The sequence below is a fragment of the Terrapene carolina genome, unplaced genomic scaffold, assembly GCF_002925995.2.
Source record: "Terrapene carolina triunguis isolate 2854851 unplaced genomic scaffold, T_m_triunguis-2.0 Scaffold33356, whole genome shotgun sequence".
NCBI classification, from domain to species: Eukaryota; Metazoa; Chordata; order Testudines; family Emydidae; genus Terrapene; species Terrapene triunguis.
In genome coordinates, this window is record NW_020697707.1 from 2,159,649 (window position 1) to 2,176,936 (window position 17,288).

The following is a 17,288-nucleotide window of genomic DNA, read 5'->3' on the forward strand; positions in this document are numbered from 1 at the left end:
GTTCTCAAGTCTCCGTAGTGAAGGGGCCTCTATCAGCAGCCTTGGTAGATTATTCCACCAGCCAATTTCTCTTAATGTCAAGACCATTCCCTTAACATCTAACCTAAACTATTCCTTCCTTAGCTTCAGGCCATGCATGGCTCCTTGATCTAGCCTTTTCTGAGATCCTTTGTTTGAATTGTTATCTCCAAAGGTAAGTTTGCATTGTGGTCTTGTACAGTGGGAACTGACACAAGAGTTGAACTTGCCACCTTGGAAATTAAAGGCAAATGTTTTATTAATAAAATACCACTTTGGAGCCAGTGGATAAAAAGCATTTTCTTCTGGCTTGGTATTGTAGATTTTGGATGGATGGATCCAAAACAAAAAAAACTGATGCCCAACACTGATTGACACTTCAAAGTTTAACTGTCTGGATCCAAATCATTTCTCACCCCAATGCAGGCCCTGATTCTGCAGTGACTGCAGTTTGCATCCTTACAGGGGATTGCACCAAGATCCACAAAGGGGAACTTTTAAACAAATGAGGTTAGAAATGGCATGAAGGGTGAAGGCCAAGAAAATAAATGAGACAGACCAAGTGTGGTGACTGTTTCAGTCTTTTCACACTTCCAGAAGTTACACAGCGCTCAGAAAAGGCAAGAGGAATAAAAAAGACAGACCACCACCGCAAGGCTAAAAGCGCTATACAGAGCATGTTCAAGCCAAAAGTATCATTTCAAAGCAGAAAAGGCAGCCCAAGTTAGTAAAGAGCAGACGCCTTTGGCAAATACAGTATGACAGAGCCATAAAAATAACGATTAAGAGGAAGTAGGAAGAACAACCACAGCCAAAGAGCAAAACCTCTCGGAGAGTGAGGGCTAAATGATTTCTTTGCACCCCAAGGTTTTCTCTTTGCAGTTCGTGAAGGGATGCAATGTCAGAGATAGAGGTCTCAGAGGACAACAACCCCAGACGTTCAATTACAATACCAAGCCAGTACCTAGGGGAAGGGTTCATCTGAGACTTCTGTGAATACTGAAGAGCATAGGACCCAGCTACTAGAAATGTACAATTCATATCAGGAATGCCCCCCATCCCCGATTCTAGGCCCAATCTGCCACTCCAAAAAGAATGTATCAGGAAGGGAGGGTATTGAAACGCTGGCGTTAACTGGATGGGAGCTGAAGGAGGCTGGGGAAGGGAGCTATGGGGGGAAATAGGAGGAAGCAGCCAAACCTAGTACATAGACTACTGGGAAGAAGAGAGATGATGTGGCGAGGGGGAGGCTGGAGGATTAGGGGAGGGAAGCTGCATTGGAGTTGGTGAGCTCTTCGCAGAAGCCCCATCAACAAGCCAGCCAGCACTGCATCATCAAAGGGTTGCTGTGCTTCCAGAGTGCCACAACAACAGTGCGGAAACATGCAGGACTAAACACAACTCCCTCTGGCACAAGAGGCTAACACCGTCCCGGTCCTTCAGTAAGGTGCTAAGGGTGACCCAGGGAGTTATAATTACAGGGTCGTACAAACAGCAATAAAAATAGTAGAGAACAGCAACGGGGGTTATAAAACACAGACTGCACAGGAGCGTAATACAATATGAACAAACTAGCAAGGCTTCTGTGTGGGTAAATCATGTCTCTCTGACCTGCCTGAATTCCATTAAAGTAATAAAAATCACCTGCAAAGAAAAAAAGTGGGGGTGGGCCCTTATTTGCTTTTCTGTCATGTATAAAGATGTGGTGGTGGTGGGTTTTTCTTTCTTTCTTTTTCCCCTGGAAGACTATATGGATAACTGCAGCACTAATAGGATCATAATACCTCAGTCCCCATTCAAGTGACACATAATTAGAGGAGGAGTGATTTCTAGTCAGCCTGTTAAAACCAAGATTTGTAATTAACACACAATTAACACAGCTGCCTGAACAAACAGTCAGAACAAAGCTCTTGTGCTAAAGATTTACAGTATCACTAAAGCCCAAGGGTCCAAAAATCATCAGGCCCCTCCAAAAATACATATCTATCTATCTATCTATCTATCTATCAAGAGACTGGCTTAAAAAACATGAGGTGGTTTTATTTTTTAAAGAATACATTTGGGTTTATTTTTCTTTGTCTTCTGGCATCTGAGCCGTCATGGCACATTTATGTCACATTTTCAAGCTTTTCTCTGCAACCACCAGGCTAGAAATACACTGTGTTTGTCTGAGAAAAACTGAGGTTCTCATGGAATCCCTTGATTCTAGCAGCTGGGGCTTGAAGAAATATCATGAGATCCATGATGAAATCATGAGACCTGGCAATACTGGATTTCACATCTCTGCTCAGAGAGAGCACCTACTCCGCACGGCTGGACCCTCCAAGAAAAACCTCCCACAAAACAGGAAAGACTGTGTGTTTATGGTATGTTTGAGAAGAAACACACAAAAAACAAGCAAAACATACTTTCTTTGGAGGGTGGATATACTCAGGGTGAAATCCTGGTCCCACTGAAGTCAGTGGTGAAATGCCCATTGACTTCACCCCCAAACTTTTCAGCCTTCTTTGTTCACCATAAAGTGGCAAAGAAAGGGCACAAACTGATTTTACCCCATTGCACCTCACCTTGACCAGTGCAGTGCATAGAGGAGAGACAAAGGATGCAATCAGACAAAGTCCCCATCTCTGGGGCCATAGGTGAAGTCCTATCATGAATTAAATATTGCTCAGAGATTAGACTAAATGGCCAGTTCTCAGCAAGGAAGGGGTTAATAGTGTGGTGCCTACAGGGTATGCATCAAGTGATTTAGAGCCTCCTTGTGCCCAGCCCTGGGGGGGGGGGAGGGCGGGAAGAGAGAAGTTGCCAGGAGCCCTCACCTCCATGCTCTGAGGAGGGACAGGATGTGAGTTTTTCACCCACATTGGTACTAGGCTCCCCGATACGTGCAGGGAGGGGACAGGACGAGTCCCACACAGGGACCCTGGGGAGAGAAGGCAAGGAATATCATAGTAACTGCACTGTATGGAGCATGTGCCTGCCTGGCCACTCCCTCCCCTCTACCATGGCCCCAGTTGAGGGCTGCACCGCCCAGATCTGTGTTCACAGGTTCTCCAGTAGAGAGCCCCTGTATTCAAATATTTGTCCTTATTAGACAGCCTCAGAGTCAGTCACTCCACATCAAACACCATTTTCCTCTTACCTGGGAAAAATTCAGCCCATTCAGTGGATGGCATTGTTCCTCCACTTTCTCCACAGCCCCGGTCTGCTTCCTCAGGCGCTCGGCTTCCTGGGCCAGGTAGAGATCCAGGACAGGGACGCCACGCGACTTAATGTCCACCTCAGTCAGAGAATTCACCATCAGCATCACCCAGACAGGTCTCTTCCGCTCCCAGTTCCCAGCGATGGCGTTGAAGAGATAGTCAGCATAGAGCCCTTTGCCCCGCTGGTCCGGAGTCATCCACGAAGGCATCATGAGCTTGACGTACTCCAGGTGGCGCTTGAGCCGGCGGTAGATGTCCCGGGGGAGCACGTCCTGGAGGTTCTCGCCCTGCGGCAGCAGCTGGCAGCTGGTGAGTGCGGAGATGGTGTAGGGGTCCGTGAGGTCCAGTTCAAAGTAAACAATGTGGCTGTGCTGGAAGGCCTTCTTGGAGTTCTCGGGGATGAAATCCCAGACCCGGGTGTACGGGACATGGATGGTGCCAAAAAAGTAAGATGGGGGGTCTCTCTTTATAGTCCACAGGAAAGAGTTAAGCTCGCTTTGCTGAAGGGGAGAGAAACACAGCCGAGTAAACGAACAATGGCCTGCAGGCTGGAGGGGAGAGGGGCATGGGGAGCAAATCACACAGCAGGGGAGAGGAGGGAAATACCCACGGCAAGTGACATATGCTATAAATAGTTACATTGTTTTAATAGGATCTCCCTCACGCTGGCAAGTCTGCACCCTGAATACAATGGGCCATATGACATTGCTGGCCGGTACGGTTACTCTCGGTGCCCACAGGAATGGTCTCTCTTTAAAGGAAGGCAGTATTGCCTAGTGGATAGAGCATGGGGGCAGGGACTTAGGAGACCTGGGTTCTATTCCTGGCTCTGCCCAGCTGGGGGAAGTCACCTCACCGCTCCATGCCTCAGTTTCCCTGTCTGTTAAATGAGGATGATGAGACAGACCTCCTTTGCGAAGTGCTTTGAGACCTACTGATGATCAGAGCTAGGCGCTATTAACAACAGGGGACCTGCAATGCTTTTGGGACCATGGTTGTTTTTTCAGCTTGTGAGAGTCCTTTGGTCATAAAGTCCCTCCCATCTTACTGGGGATTTTCTTTCTTTTTTTAAACACAAACCCCATTTTCATTATTTTTTTAAAAATAAAGCTAGTGGCTCTGGCCTCTCCATCTCACAGAAAAACCCAAGCAACAGAGACTTCAGCCCTGCCCTTGATGACATCACTGCCTGCAGATACCGGACAGGGAGGGGAATCGAAGTTAGCCAACCTCCATGGAAGGCACTTGCACCCCAGCCGTGGAGTGGGGCAAATGCGGCCATTGTTTTGGTGAAGTCGATTCGCTGCCACTATCTCCACCCTTCAACCTCTCCACCAGGAAAAGCCCGTGGTTTTAGCGGCCATGGATTATTTCTGAGGCCCTCCAGGAAAAAGGAAACATGCCTGGAGACAGACAACTTTCATCCAGGAAACAGCCTGGACACAGCTTTTTGTGATGCAAATATGTTTGGTGAGGGAATGCGCTTGCCAAGCTTCGCATCCTTGGAGAGCCTCGGAGTCAGCATGTAACATGAAAAGTAACAGGCAGGTGGATAAGGAACAGACTCGGATAATAATTTGGAAACACAGGCTGCACAGGTGGCTGATGCCCGTTCCTGACCCCTCGGCGTAACCTACCTCAGCACAGCTTTGGGAGAAAAAGATAATTGCTTTAGAAGACAAAAGAGGAAGCTAGAATGCTGCTTGAGCGCCAGACCTGGCCCACAGTTCCAAGAAATGGTTTTTGAAATAGAGAAAAATGTTTATCTTTCTTTTTTTTTTTTAAATGTTGTTTTCAAATGCCTTCAGAGTCCTAACTGCACAACTTTGTTACTTTAGTAGCAACAAACCTTAGAACGAGTTCTGCAAAGATCCTGCCCTGTGGTGGCTTAGATTTCAGTGTCTGGTTCTCAGACTTCACTGTTTGTTTGTTTTAATAGAGAATGATTTAAAGTGTTCCCCTGGAACTGACCATAACATCTCAAAGAATCCTAGAGGGTAATGTTGTATCAAGCCTTTGAGTGGTCTATGGCATGACAATAAATATATATGGAGTTACCACATCTTCAACGGCTTCACTCAAAGGAGCGATGCCAGTTCACACCAGCTGATGAGCGGGCCCAGGTAATCTACAATCAGAGTACACAATGGGGTCAGCACTGCTGTAAGAGGCAATCTTCAGGCAGAGTTGCTGCTCCTGATTGCCCACAAGCAGGGAAGCACAAAACATCTGGAATCTCCACCCCATCCCTGCCCGGCAGGAAGATCTGGCTATCGAATGTCTGGCTCCAACAGGGACATCCAGACACTCAGTTCAAACATACGGTCAGCTTTCAGCCAAAAGATTGCCCCAGAGCTGGGGTTAGATTTAAGTGTGCTTGGATGTTGAGCTTAGATGCCTTGCTCTGGCTGGTAAATGCAGAACAGGCTCCTTAGAAGACTTATTGGAAACACATTGCCTATGCATTTCTAGTGGAAACCTAGGGCCAGAAGGGTTAATCTGAAAGATAATTCCTCAGTGGCTCATCCCAGACAATGTTTTCTGAGAGTGTTCTCTATCAAACACAGCTCCAGATCGCAGCACTCCTCAGCTGAAAACTCCAGCAAGTTCACTTTACTGTCACCCAGAGACTAGATCTCCAAATCAAGTGAGGACTGCAGCGTATGAGGCAAAGTTACATGCGTGCCGAAGAAGTGAAAGGTGCCTCCCACAGCTGGCATGACACATTGGAATATGTTACTGACACACCTGCCACAAAACCCACTCTTTATCGCTGAGTTAGCATTTTCTGTCATGTTGGGATTTCTCAATCCTCGACTCCCTCATCCTGCAGGAAGCTAAACAAGAGCAAAAGGGTCCTGCTGGCCTGAAGGAAGAGGCTAGAAAAATACAACAGACCATGTGATGCTAGATGGGGAAAAGAGGAAGGACAGGGCAGGGACATGAAAAGAAGGTGAGGAAGTGACTATGGAAAAAGAAAGTGGAAAAGAGCATGAATGAGGAAAAAGCAAGCAGAGAAAGTAGAGGGGGGAAGATGGAGAGGATGGTTTAATAGAGATGGGAGAGTTGGTGTTGGTCCTGCTTTGAGCAGGGGGTGGGATTAGATGACCTCCTGAGGTCTCTTCCAACCCTGATATTCTATGATTCTATGAGAGGTATGACATAGGGAAGGGACAGAAATATGTAAAGTAATAACTAACAGAAGAGTGAAAATAGACATGAAGCAAAGCCCAATTTAGCACTTGCCCTGACTTTAGTAGGCACATGTCCATGACCCCTTCCCGAATAGGGAAGTTTTTTTGAATCCATGTGCTTAAGGTCCAACGACTTTAATGAAACTTAAGCACAGGCTTTAAATTAAGCACATGGGTTAGTGCTTTGCTGAATCAGGATGGTTTGATGAATCGAGATCTAAGTGCCGTGAATAGAAAGGGGAGGTAAAGAAGATTGGGCTTAGGAAGATAAACGTAACGCTAACCGCAATTAAACAGAGAAAACAAAACAGACAAAGAAAAGAGAAAGACGAGCAAAGCTGGAGGAAAAGCTGCACCAGGAGACAGAAAGGAACTAAGAACACTAGTAAGGGAGGTCATTTTAAAATGAATCTGAGGGAAGTTTGATGGCACAAGCACTGAATTTTCCTTTACACTAAGTCCCTCCCACTGTAAGGTCTCTCTCTCTGTGTTTCCAGAGCAGGCTTTAGTGCGAGGAGAATCTAGCCCCAAATGTTTAAATATCAGGAGAGAGAACTGTGTAGAAGTAAGCCTGGAAGACCAACAAGGAGATTTTCAAAAGCACAAATGGCAGTTGGGCAGCTAACTTCCACGCTCTTTCCATGGAGTCAGGCACCTAACTGCTATCGGTGCCTTAGAAAATCTCCCCTATCCCCCAAATGGTTACGGGAGACCTTCCTGGGCAAAAAGAACAGGAGTACTTCATGAAAAAACTCGTACAGATACAGACAGACATCATCTTCCTCCATCAACTTCCTGGGCAAGGGAATGTGGTTCTGTATCAGGGGAGGTTTGGCTTGGAGTAAGTGTTGACTGGGTGTTTGCTGCACTGCTGCTGCTTCATTTCCCAGGGCTTTTACAGTCATTTTGATTTATTTTATTTTTGACTTAATGAGAATCCACTCATCCAGGATGTGAAATCTTTACAAATGGGCTACTCACCTGTGGTAAAGACAGAGGCTTTCCCCAGGCAGAGCGTCATCAACTTCTGCACAGTCTTAACCTTCATTAAGAATAGGACGCTCAGGGTGCGACTTGCCAGAGCGCTCATTCTTGATTTAACCCTTCTCCCCCTGAAGTCTATGAGAGTTTTTACTGTTGACTTCAGAGGTAGGGGGATTTTCCAAAACACGCACCATGGGCCTAAACTTTGAGTGCAAGATTTTTTTTTTTTTAAATGGGTGCCTACATTTAGGCATTAAATACATGGCCTGATTTTCCAGAGCGCAGAACACCAGCCACTCCCATGAAAATCAATGTGATTTTCAAGTTGACAAGGTCTCTTTAAAGAGTGTAAGATCCTTTTATTCACCAGCATTTTAATTTTATAGGTGACTAAACCAGTTATTAGGGAAAATGCAAGGGAGACGTTAATGTGGCAAGAAAACAAATGGAGACAAATGGAAGCCAGAGAGGAGGAGTGACAAGTGGTGTCACTTACTAGCCGCAAGCAAACAAAACGACAGGAGAGCAGCCCTAGTTACGGATGGGGTTGAAAGGGCATCCTTTGCTTTAAACAGGTCTGATCTTGTATGTGACAGGCAATGTACAGGCGGAGCCAAAGCTAAAAGGAATCTTAGGGAAAGAGTTGCCCCTGGCTAGCTTAAAATTTCATTGGCTCAACTGATTTACCGAACAAAAGCTGCTGGAAGGCTAAAGCCAACATGCAGAGAGCCGAGCTTTATCTGGCTGGAACATAAAGGGTGACAGTGAGGTTCAGCCAGGATCATAAACAAACTCACCAGAAGAGTAATTGCCATAATACTCACATACTCTGGGCAGTCCTTTAGAAAGCAATCAGATAGATACTGAAAGTACATTTATTATTATTATTATTATTATCAAAGAATTATTTTGCAGTAGCATCAACAGGCCAAACAGATCAGGGCCCCACCATGCTAGGCTCTGTACAGACATAGAGCGAATGACAGTCTCTGCCCCGAAGAGCTTGCAATCTGTAAGTACAGTGTACTGTGTTGGAGAAGTCAGCCCAGGTTACGCACTCAGCAATGGCTCTCACCCAGTCTCAGATGAGATCTCGGTGCCTAAAGAGTACTTGGGTGTTATTACAGACATTTCTGTGCACTAAACAGCAGCAAGCGTTATTACTAATGAGGGCAGGCTGGTCCTCCGCACTTCTCTCTGAAAACTATTATGGGATCTTTAATTCCCACAGGAACAGGCATTAGCCATGGGCAGAATGGGCCTCCATTTACCATCTCTTTGGAAGGACGGCATATCTGGCGGGAAAGCACACCCTTAGTACTGCACAACAGAGGCAGCTGTGGACAGGAGCCCAACACTTGAACATAATCAATCCCACTGGCCAAAGCAGAGTTGTAGAAGTAGCTGCAGGAAGTTGTATCTTCTGCCAGCAGGTGGTGTCGGGGTTCAAAGCATTTGACACCCCCACTCTCCTAGGAAAGCAGGTGTTATTACTTATGCCCATGTCCCCAACAGCCTCCCCCTTTCCAGCCATTGAAGGTGTTCAGGGGAGGTTGGGCAGCTCACCAAAGGAACTGCCTCTGGAGCTCCCTCATGTTTCTTCCACCCACTCTTCTTGCCCCCAAATCTACAGCTTTGTTATAGGCCTCTGGTTAGTAGGTGTCCAGTAAGGTAGGGACTGTTCCTTAATTGTGCCAGAACTCTACTCAGCACAGATTGAGAGAACGAGGTGGCAGTGATGCGAGAGGAAGGAGGGACTAGTGGTTAAAGCACTAGCCTGAGATGAGGGAGACCTTGGCTCAGTTCCCTGCTGTGCCACAGGCTTCCTGTGTGACCTTGGGCATGTCACTTGGTCCCCATGCACCTCAGCTCCCCATCTGTACAATGGGGATAACAGCCCTGGCCTGCCCCCCAGATACTGAGAGAGTAAATACATTCCAGAGTGTGAGGTGCTCAGCCACCCAAGCACCTGAGATGATAATTGAGGGTGAGACTTTCAAATGCATTCTGCATTGGCCTGATTCTACTGCCCTGGACTTGGAGGAGCACACAGCCAAGCCGAGTGCCTTTGAAAACTCCACCCTGTGCGTATCATGCACTGATCCTAACTTGCCCTTGTGCAGCTCTTCTATTGTTAGGTATTTTTTCCATGTAGTTTAGAGATAAAAGCAAGCAAGCAAACATCCCCCCTTCCCCCTCCCCCCCCCCCCCCCAAAAGGGGAGCAGTTCGACAAAGTGCTAAGTGGCTGTGAGATAACACAGGAACAGTGGTGACTCTTGCTCACCCTCCCAGCGCTATGCAATAGTTGGCAGCCTCTCTCTCTCACCTCATTTCAAGAACATTTAGTAGATAAAGCCACTGGGTCTGATTCCACTAAGGTCATTTTACACTGCTCCAGCAGCAGAAAGGGGCCTTAAAGTGGACATTGCACTTTACGGCCCTTTGACACTGCCAGAGAGATGCAAAGGGGGCCATGCAACTCCGCTAATTTCAATGTATTTTACTCAATTTATTATGTATATTGTGACCGTGCCTAGATGCCAGAAGGAGGAGAGGAAGGATGGTCCAGTGGTCAGGACACAAACCTAGGATTTGGGAGACCTAGGTTGCTCAGTTTGCAGGCTGCCTAAGTTTCCATCAGTAAAATGGGCATAGTAGCACTACCCTGCCTCGGAGGGTTGTTGTGCGGATACTTTAAAGACTGTGAGGTGCTCGGATATGACAGTGATGAGGGCCAGATAAAGACCATAGCTAGGTAGGCCCCAGCAGAGATCAGAACCCTACTGTCCTAGGCACTGCACACACATATCGTAGGAGATAATATGTCCCTGCCGCAAAGAGCCCCAAAAGTCAGAAAAGCATTTGAGGGAAATGGGGAGGCAAAGTGACTTGCTTAAGGCCAAATCACAGTTGCTAGCACGACTAGGAACAGAATCCTGTGCCCTCACCACTAGGCCAAGCTGTCTCCCCAAATTAGCTGATCCAGTTACCTTTAGATAATTTTACAATTCTGTGTGCACCTTGACTTCCTTTTATTTGTTTTAGCAGCGCAGAGGTGCCAAATGCTCTTGCTAAGGGGTGTTTCCAACAGCTTTTTCATGGATTTATTTTTGAGACATTATGAAATAGACCAACCCCCAGATTCAAGCTATTTTAAACCGACAGCGAAAGGTTTTGCTGCAATTGCCGGCTTGCTTTTCCAGGAGGACACAAGCAGCATTTACGGGACCGTAACAGAATATAACATTCAGTCCCCAACTATACACCTCCTACTTCATTTGTCAGTTGACATATATCGTTTCATGTGCTGACAGAGATCCGTTGGTAGATCAGAGCGAAAACCTGTCAAACAGGAAGGTTTATATGACATCCGCACAAAGTATTTTATTGTAACACATCTATCAGGGATACTGTAATTTCCCTCCCCAACAGTTATTTCAAAACCGTTGGAACCTTTTATTGGTTGCAGTAAAACACTACAAAGATACAGAAAATAAATAATGCAGCCAAGCAAGGGGAAGAAACAAAGATCTCCAGTGGAATTACACTGGGCACCTGGTTACCAGAAAGCTGATGACAAACGAGCGAGAATATAGAAAATCAACAAGGAAAGGACTTGTCACTGGCGGTGTGGTGCAGTGGGTACAGAACTGAACTGGGGATCAAAAGTGCTGAGTTCTAGTCAGAACTCGGTTTGTGACCTGCTGTGTGATCTTTGGCAAGCCACATCACCTCTGTTCTTCCCTCCCACTCTGTGTCTGTCTCGCATATTTAGACTGTACCTTCTTCAGGGCAGAGAATGTCACTATGTGAACCTACAGTGGCTCCAGTCTCAGTTAGGGCCTCTGTCACCGTAATAATTCAGAGCCAGAAACAGAATCCGGGTCATCTGCATCCCAGTCCAGTGGCCAATCTGCTGCACCACACGGCCTCTTTGAATTTACTGCCATAGTCTCGCTCTTTTTATTTTTTTTTTAAGTGCTGTAATACAAAACTAGGAATACATCCCTCAAGCAGCCCCAAAATCTTACTCTGCATGTGCTTTTTGCACTCCTTCTATCCCCTTTGTCTGTTGCTTATCTCTGTCAGTGTCCCATCTTGTCCCGTTCCACTTAGCTTGTAGCTATTTAGTTGGGGATTGGTCCTGCTTTGAGCAGGGGGTTGGACTAGATGACCTCTTGAGGTTCCTTCCAACCCTGATATTCTATGATTCTATTCAAAGCAGGGACTGTGGCTCTGATCCTCAAAAGGTATTTAGGCGCCTAACAACTTTTGAGGATCGGGGCCTATGTCTTTATACAGGTTTCAGAGTAGCAGCCGTGTTAGTCTGTATCCGCAAAAAGAACAGGAGTACTTGTGGCACCTTAGAGACTAGTGAGTGAAGTGCCCCATGCACCTATATGCAAATGTTAAATACATTATTATTAATATTCTCTTAATTTTCCCCCCTTTAAATTACTGACATATTTAATATCCTAAATCTAGTTTAATGGTGTTTGCCTGGGGAAAAGGACTGCATTGCATACAACTATTAAAAGAATCCAAATTCAGTATCTTTTTTCACCAGAGAGGAAAAATAAAAATCAGTTTTCAAACGAAAAGCCAGAATGTACAGCAGACGGATGAGAGAACATAAAGGGACAAACTGCGTATGCTCTTTTGAAGCAAATATAATGGGGAAAAGTTAGCCATTTAGATTAATTGGCCCATTTATCATGAACAATGCTCCATACACTAGTAAAAAGTTACAACTGCTAATCCCTGGGTGCTGGCATTAAACACATAAACGTGCATCAACATTTAGCAAAATACACTACCAGATCAAAAGAGTTCGTTCGTGAATGGGGAAAACCCTAAATGTTCACAAAAGACACTCTTGCAAATTAATTCTTTTAAAAGCTTTTTCCCCCCAGGAAAACAGAATGGTTTCTACTGTGCCAAAAATTCAGGATTTGGGGAGAATTATTGGCTGCAGTTTTAGCTATAACATGGAGCTTTGACAAGAAAGCTCTCTGAAGAATTATTTCAGAGTGGTAACCGTGTTAGTTTTCCACAAGGACTCCTTGTTGTTTTTTTGAAGAATTATTGTTTGCCAATTCCCTCAAACAGCAACTTATCTCTTTCAGACACTGAATACACACACTTGCATCAGGATGGAAGGTTTGGGAGTCACAGAGGAAGGCAGGTGTAAAAGCAATTTAGGGAGGTAAGAAAAAGCACATCCCATAATTTGAGGAACTGGAATTTAAAAAAAAAAAAACTTTATCCTCTTCAGGCACAATGGGGAATGTTGTTTAAAAAAAAAAGAGATGGAGTTAGAAGTGTTCATGTGGCATTTCAAGAGTGTGTTTCCTTTCTACACAACACCCCTTTGAAAATAGCTGGATACTCCTATTTATACGACCTGAAAATAAAATCTATCATTGAATAGTGTCATTTCTCCCACTGTCCTAATGACCTGAGGAAGCAGACTGCCAATATGGAAAACTACAGGCGGTCTCACATTTTAATGGCATAGTAATCAGGAGATAATGAGACATCATTAACACATTTCACCTCAGGTTTTCTTGACAAAGGGTAAAAGTCTTGTTGCATCAACTGCTGGTGAAAACATGTTGGGGTTTTCAACCGGAGGTTTGCGGTTTTCCATAAATACAATTTTTTCTGCCAAAGTTTACAAATGCCCCCAAACTTTTTTGTTTTTTTTAAAGTCCTTGCTACAAATTCACACAAGCCCCTGGCTTCTATGCCCCACGCTCTGAAGGGAGCCGAGCCCGGTCTGGCACCTGCTCTCCAGACATGACCCAGTTTTATGAGGGTGCTGCCACTGATTACACTGAAATCTGGTTTACATCCTGGCTCCAGTAATAAATTGACTGGCTGGCTGGCAAACCGCCTTCCACCTTGGCAGGGGTTGAGCGCCGTCTGTGCTAGGCCCGCTCTGGCATCTCCGATAAGCTTCCTGTAGCGTGACACACAGTCAAGTCTGTGGTGCTCCAAAGCCCCGATTCCTGATTGATTCCGACTGGGAAAGCCCCAGACTCTACTGCTGCCTGGTGTATGGACAGTTCAGTAGGAGGCAGCGGGAGCCAGGATGAGACAGGTGGGCTGCAGGTAGGTGTCCCTGCGGCCAGCACGTGGGAGAGAAGCTCACAAGTGGATAGAGCAATAAAAAGTTATCCCTGGCCTTCTTCTCCCAGCTACCAAACCTTCACACAGCTCCTGATAACAAGGGTCTCCAACCTGACCCCACTGGTCAGCTGCTAAATCCTCCCACAGGATCCCTAAATCATTGTAAAACCAAGGGTGTATTGTGCACAGAGATGAGCCAATTGTGGATTTGTCACCTCCCTAAGTATAGGAGCCCTGCACTTCGATGGATCCTAGCTCCTTTCAGGTCTGCTCTACGCTATGACATTTGCTCAGTCTGAACATGGTTGGCTGCAATCATGTTAGCTAACGCAGGGCTAAACATTAGGAATGAGCCTAGATGGGGCAAACCATGTCGAGCATCTTCTCAAGTACATGAGAACAGGTCAGGTTGCCTCTAAGCCACGCACTGAATCCAACACACTGCAACACTTCTTAATGAACTAGAGAAAGAATGGCTAAGGTTTCCGAAAGTGACCAGTGATTTTGGGTGCCTTAATTTTTTGGATGCCGAACTTGAGACACCTTAAAAGCATCTGATTTTCAGAGGGTGGGTACTCAGCACTTTCGGAAAGTCAGGCCCCTTTGAAGTGTTTCAAATTGGGCACCCAAAAACTGAGGCTTCCAAAAATCACTAGTCACTTCTGAAAATTTTGGCCTTATACTTTTGTTCATCATGTTTCGTCCTCATCCTCACTTGCTGCTTAATCATGCTCAACATGGATCAGCTAATACGACTGGGAACAATCATGTTCATACAGTCAAATTCAATCGTGTAGAGATGGCCTCAAACAGGTCAGTAATAACAAAAGTTTATGCTACTAGCTTGCTAATTAGTATGGTTGTCAACCGTCCAGCTTGGGGGTTGAGCGATACGCCAAAAATCTATCCTCATAAAAAATAAAAAGTAACAGAAACACAACCAGATAGCAATTCTGGCAAACAGCGTGCCAAAGTAACGGACCGCCTTGGCAGAAGTGACAAGTCTTGGCGAAAGCCAGCAGGAAGCCATGACACTGAGAAGTTCTTTACTAAAGGTAAAACAAACTATGAAAGTAGATTCAGATTCAGGTGGTGCTTGGCGCATAGGCATAGTTTGACTTCTATATTTGGGAGGTGGGGGCAGCTGCAGTTAAGCCAACAGAGCTGTGCGTGGGGGGGAAAGGGGGGCAAATTCCGTGCCTGCCCAAGACTTGCAGTTGGGGGGGGGAATCAATGCCCCCCCAGCCCGCCTCAAAACTACACCCACAGCTTGTAGCTAAGCTGCGTTGTAGGACACTAATAACTCCAGACATGAAGAAGAGCTCTGTGGAGCTTGAAAGCTTGTCTCCCCTACCAACAGAAGCTGGTCTAATAAAGGATATTACCTCACCCACCTGGTCTCTCTTATACCCTGGGACCAGCACAGCTACAACAACACTGCAAACTAGTAACTCCCATCTGTTTCACGGAAGTGACTTGCCGCCTGAAGCAGGAGAACAGTCCCATTTCTCCCAAGTCTGCGCTCACCCTTTTCTTGTGCCTGACTCGTGTGTGCCAACAAGCACTGTGGATGTGAAGTTTGGGATTTGTGCATGCCCATTCCTAGGGGCACATCCCTGATTTGCACACACAACAGGCACTTCACATGTGGGGCACATACCCTTGCAGAAAGCTGGGCCACTCTGTGGGTTGGAGCAAGTCACTTTAATCTCTCTCATTCTCCCCATCCATAAAATGGGCATAATATTCCATAGCTACCTCCCCAGGGTATGGATTCATTTTTTAATGTTCGTACAGGTCTTTGACCATGTAACACGCTATATAAGTGCCAAGTTGTACTATTAGTTTGTCTCCAGGCAACCATCCTAGCAAGGCTTAACTATACCATACCAGGCAGGCAGGCACAGATTGAGGTCATCCTTCATTAATTAAACTAAAAAGTGTATTATGTCCATTACCATCAATTCTCTGTTTGCACATGATGCTCACAGTAGGCATTTAATCCTTCTGTGCTCTGATTTCACCTTCTTCTATATTACGAGCTGCTCTAGCCAGAACTCTTTCTGAGCGCTAAGAAAAAACTGCTGGTGGCTACTTTATGAGAAACTGGTTTTAGTTACACATTTCTTGCAGCAGTTCTTATTAAAAGAGAGCACCACAGCAAGATTTCCATGAGGGAATAATACATTATGGGTACCTTAATAAAACTTGGTATGCCATGCCTAAGAGGACTGGAAACAGACAAAAGAACAAGTCTTCTGTAAATTTTCCGTACTGTCAAAGAATCTATGGAAAACTGAATCACATGGTCATTTAAAAAAACAGTCAGATATTCTCAAGCAATAAATGTGAGGAGCAAGGTTTTACTCTTGGTTTGGATCTATGTTCTGTTACCATTTTCAAGTTAAAAGGTTCCATCTTAAAGTTAAGTTAAAAGGGTCATCTACAGAGCAGGCTTAGGACAGTTTTCAACATGTTCACACTTCGCTCTGCTAGTGAAGCGATTTGCCTGCCTTTTGCACCCTTTCATTCCAACTTTAAAAGTCCAGCACCGTCTATGGACCTAGCTAGATGAATTTGCAGGATTTCACAAAAAGAGCTTAAGTGGAGATTGAACTAGTTTAATTCAAATCATGTTGTGCAGAGAGAGCAAACACTGGTGGCGTTACCAGGATCAGGAGCTAGACCAAACAGGGTCATGTTTGGAGAACACTTCTGATCACTGGCAGGCTGCAAAGGGAGGGGTGGGTTGGAATTGGAGTGATTGGCAACGGAATCAGAACTGCAGAAAGTAAACACGGCAGGACCCACACAAACAGCAGCCTGGCGCTCTTCACTCCTCCTTATCTCCCCTGGCTGGGTCTCATTACGGACACTGGAAATCCCATCACTTCACTATTTACTCCTCATCTTTTATGAGCCAGCCAGCCAGCCAGCCGTGCCCGGCTCCTTCCCCCCTCCCGTCTCTGGGAGGATGTTCTCCCCTGCTCCGGCGTGACTCCGAGCCCAAGAGCTGAGCTGGAAGGGGGGGGGGACCCCACAGATCCCCGAAGCCAGGGCAGGGAAAGCCGGGGGGGGGGCAGTCAGGACTTCCCTTCTCCCTGCGCTGGGCGCGGGCAAAGCCCCAAACTGCATCCCACAAACCAGCCAGGGAGGGAGGCTCTCCCACATGGGGAGATGTCCCACGCCGGGCTGCTACCAGGGGAGCAGGGCGGGTCCCCGCCACGCCTGAACTCTCCCAGCCGCGGGCAGCCAGGAGTTCCCGGCCGGGCAGGGGAAAGTCCCCCCAGCCCTGCCCAGCCCAGCCCTGCCGCAGGGGCTTGCCCCAGGACGGAGCCGTGCCGGGCACTTACTTTCCGGTGGAGCTCGCAGCTGGCGGCAGGGTCCCCGCTGGAGGGGCTCCGGCTCGGGCGGGCTCGGGCCCGGGCCAGCAGGAGGAGGCAGCTTTGCACCAGGCAAGCCCAGGCGAGCTGCACCATCGTCGCTCCGAGCCCGGGGACTGGCGAGCCGCGAGCGCTGGCCGGAGGGGAGCGGAGTCACCCCCGCGCCAAGCCGCCCAGCCCCTGCCCCCTCCCCTTAAAGGGTCCCCGTGCCGCGCGGGCGGGGGGGCTCGCCATGCCGGGGGGGGGGAGCGGGGCTCTGCAGCCGCGGGGAGCCCTCCCGAGGGGACCGGGCGCGCCGCGCCGCTCCGCTCTTCTCCTCCCCCGCAGGAGGCCGGGCTCCGCTCTGTAGTTCCTGTCGCAGCCCCTGGCTGCA

General features: G+C 47.0%; 1 protein-coding gene across 1 annotated transcript in view; it reads right to left on the reverse strand.

The window, feature by feature from the left end:
• LOC112110886 (metalloprotease TIKI1-like) overlaps nt 1-17,011 on the reverse strand; it is a 106,836-nt gene extending 89,825 nt beyond the window's left edge. Inside the window, exons 1-2 of the mRNA XM_026663349.2 lie at nt 16,886-17,011; nt 3,161-3,721 (exon numbers count right to left, since the gene is read on the reverse strand). Coding sequence (XP_026519134.1) covers nt 3,161-3,721; nt 16,886-17,011 — 687 coding nt within the window. The remainder of the gene's footprint in view (nt 1-3,160; nt 3,722-16,885) is intronic.
• Nucleotides 17,012-17,288: the final 277 nt, after the last annotated feature.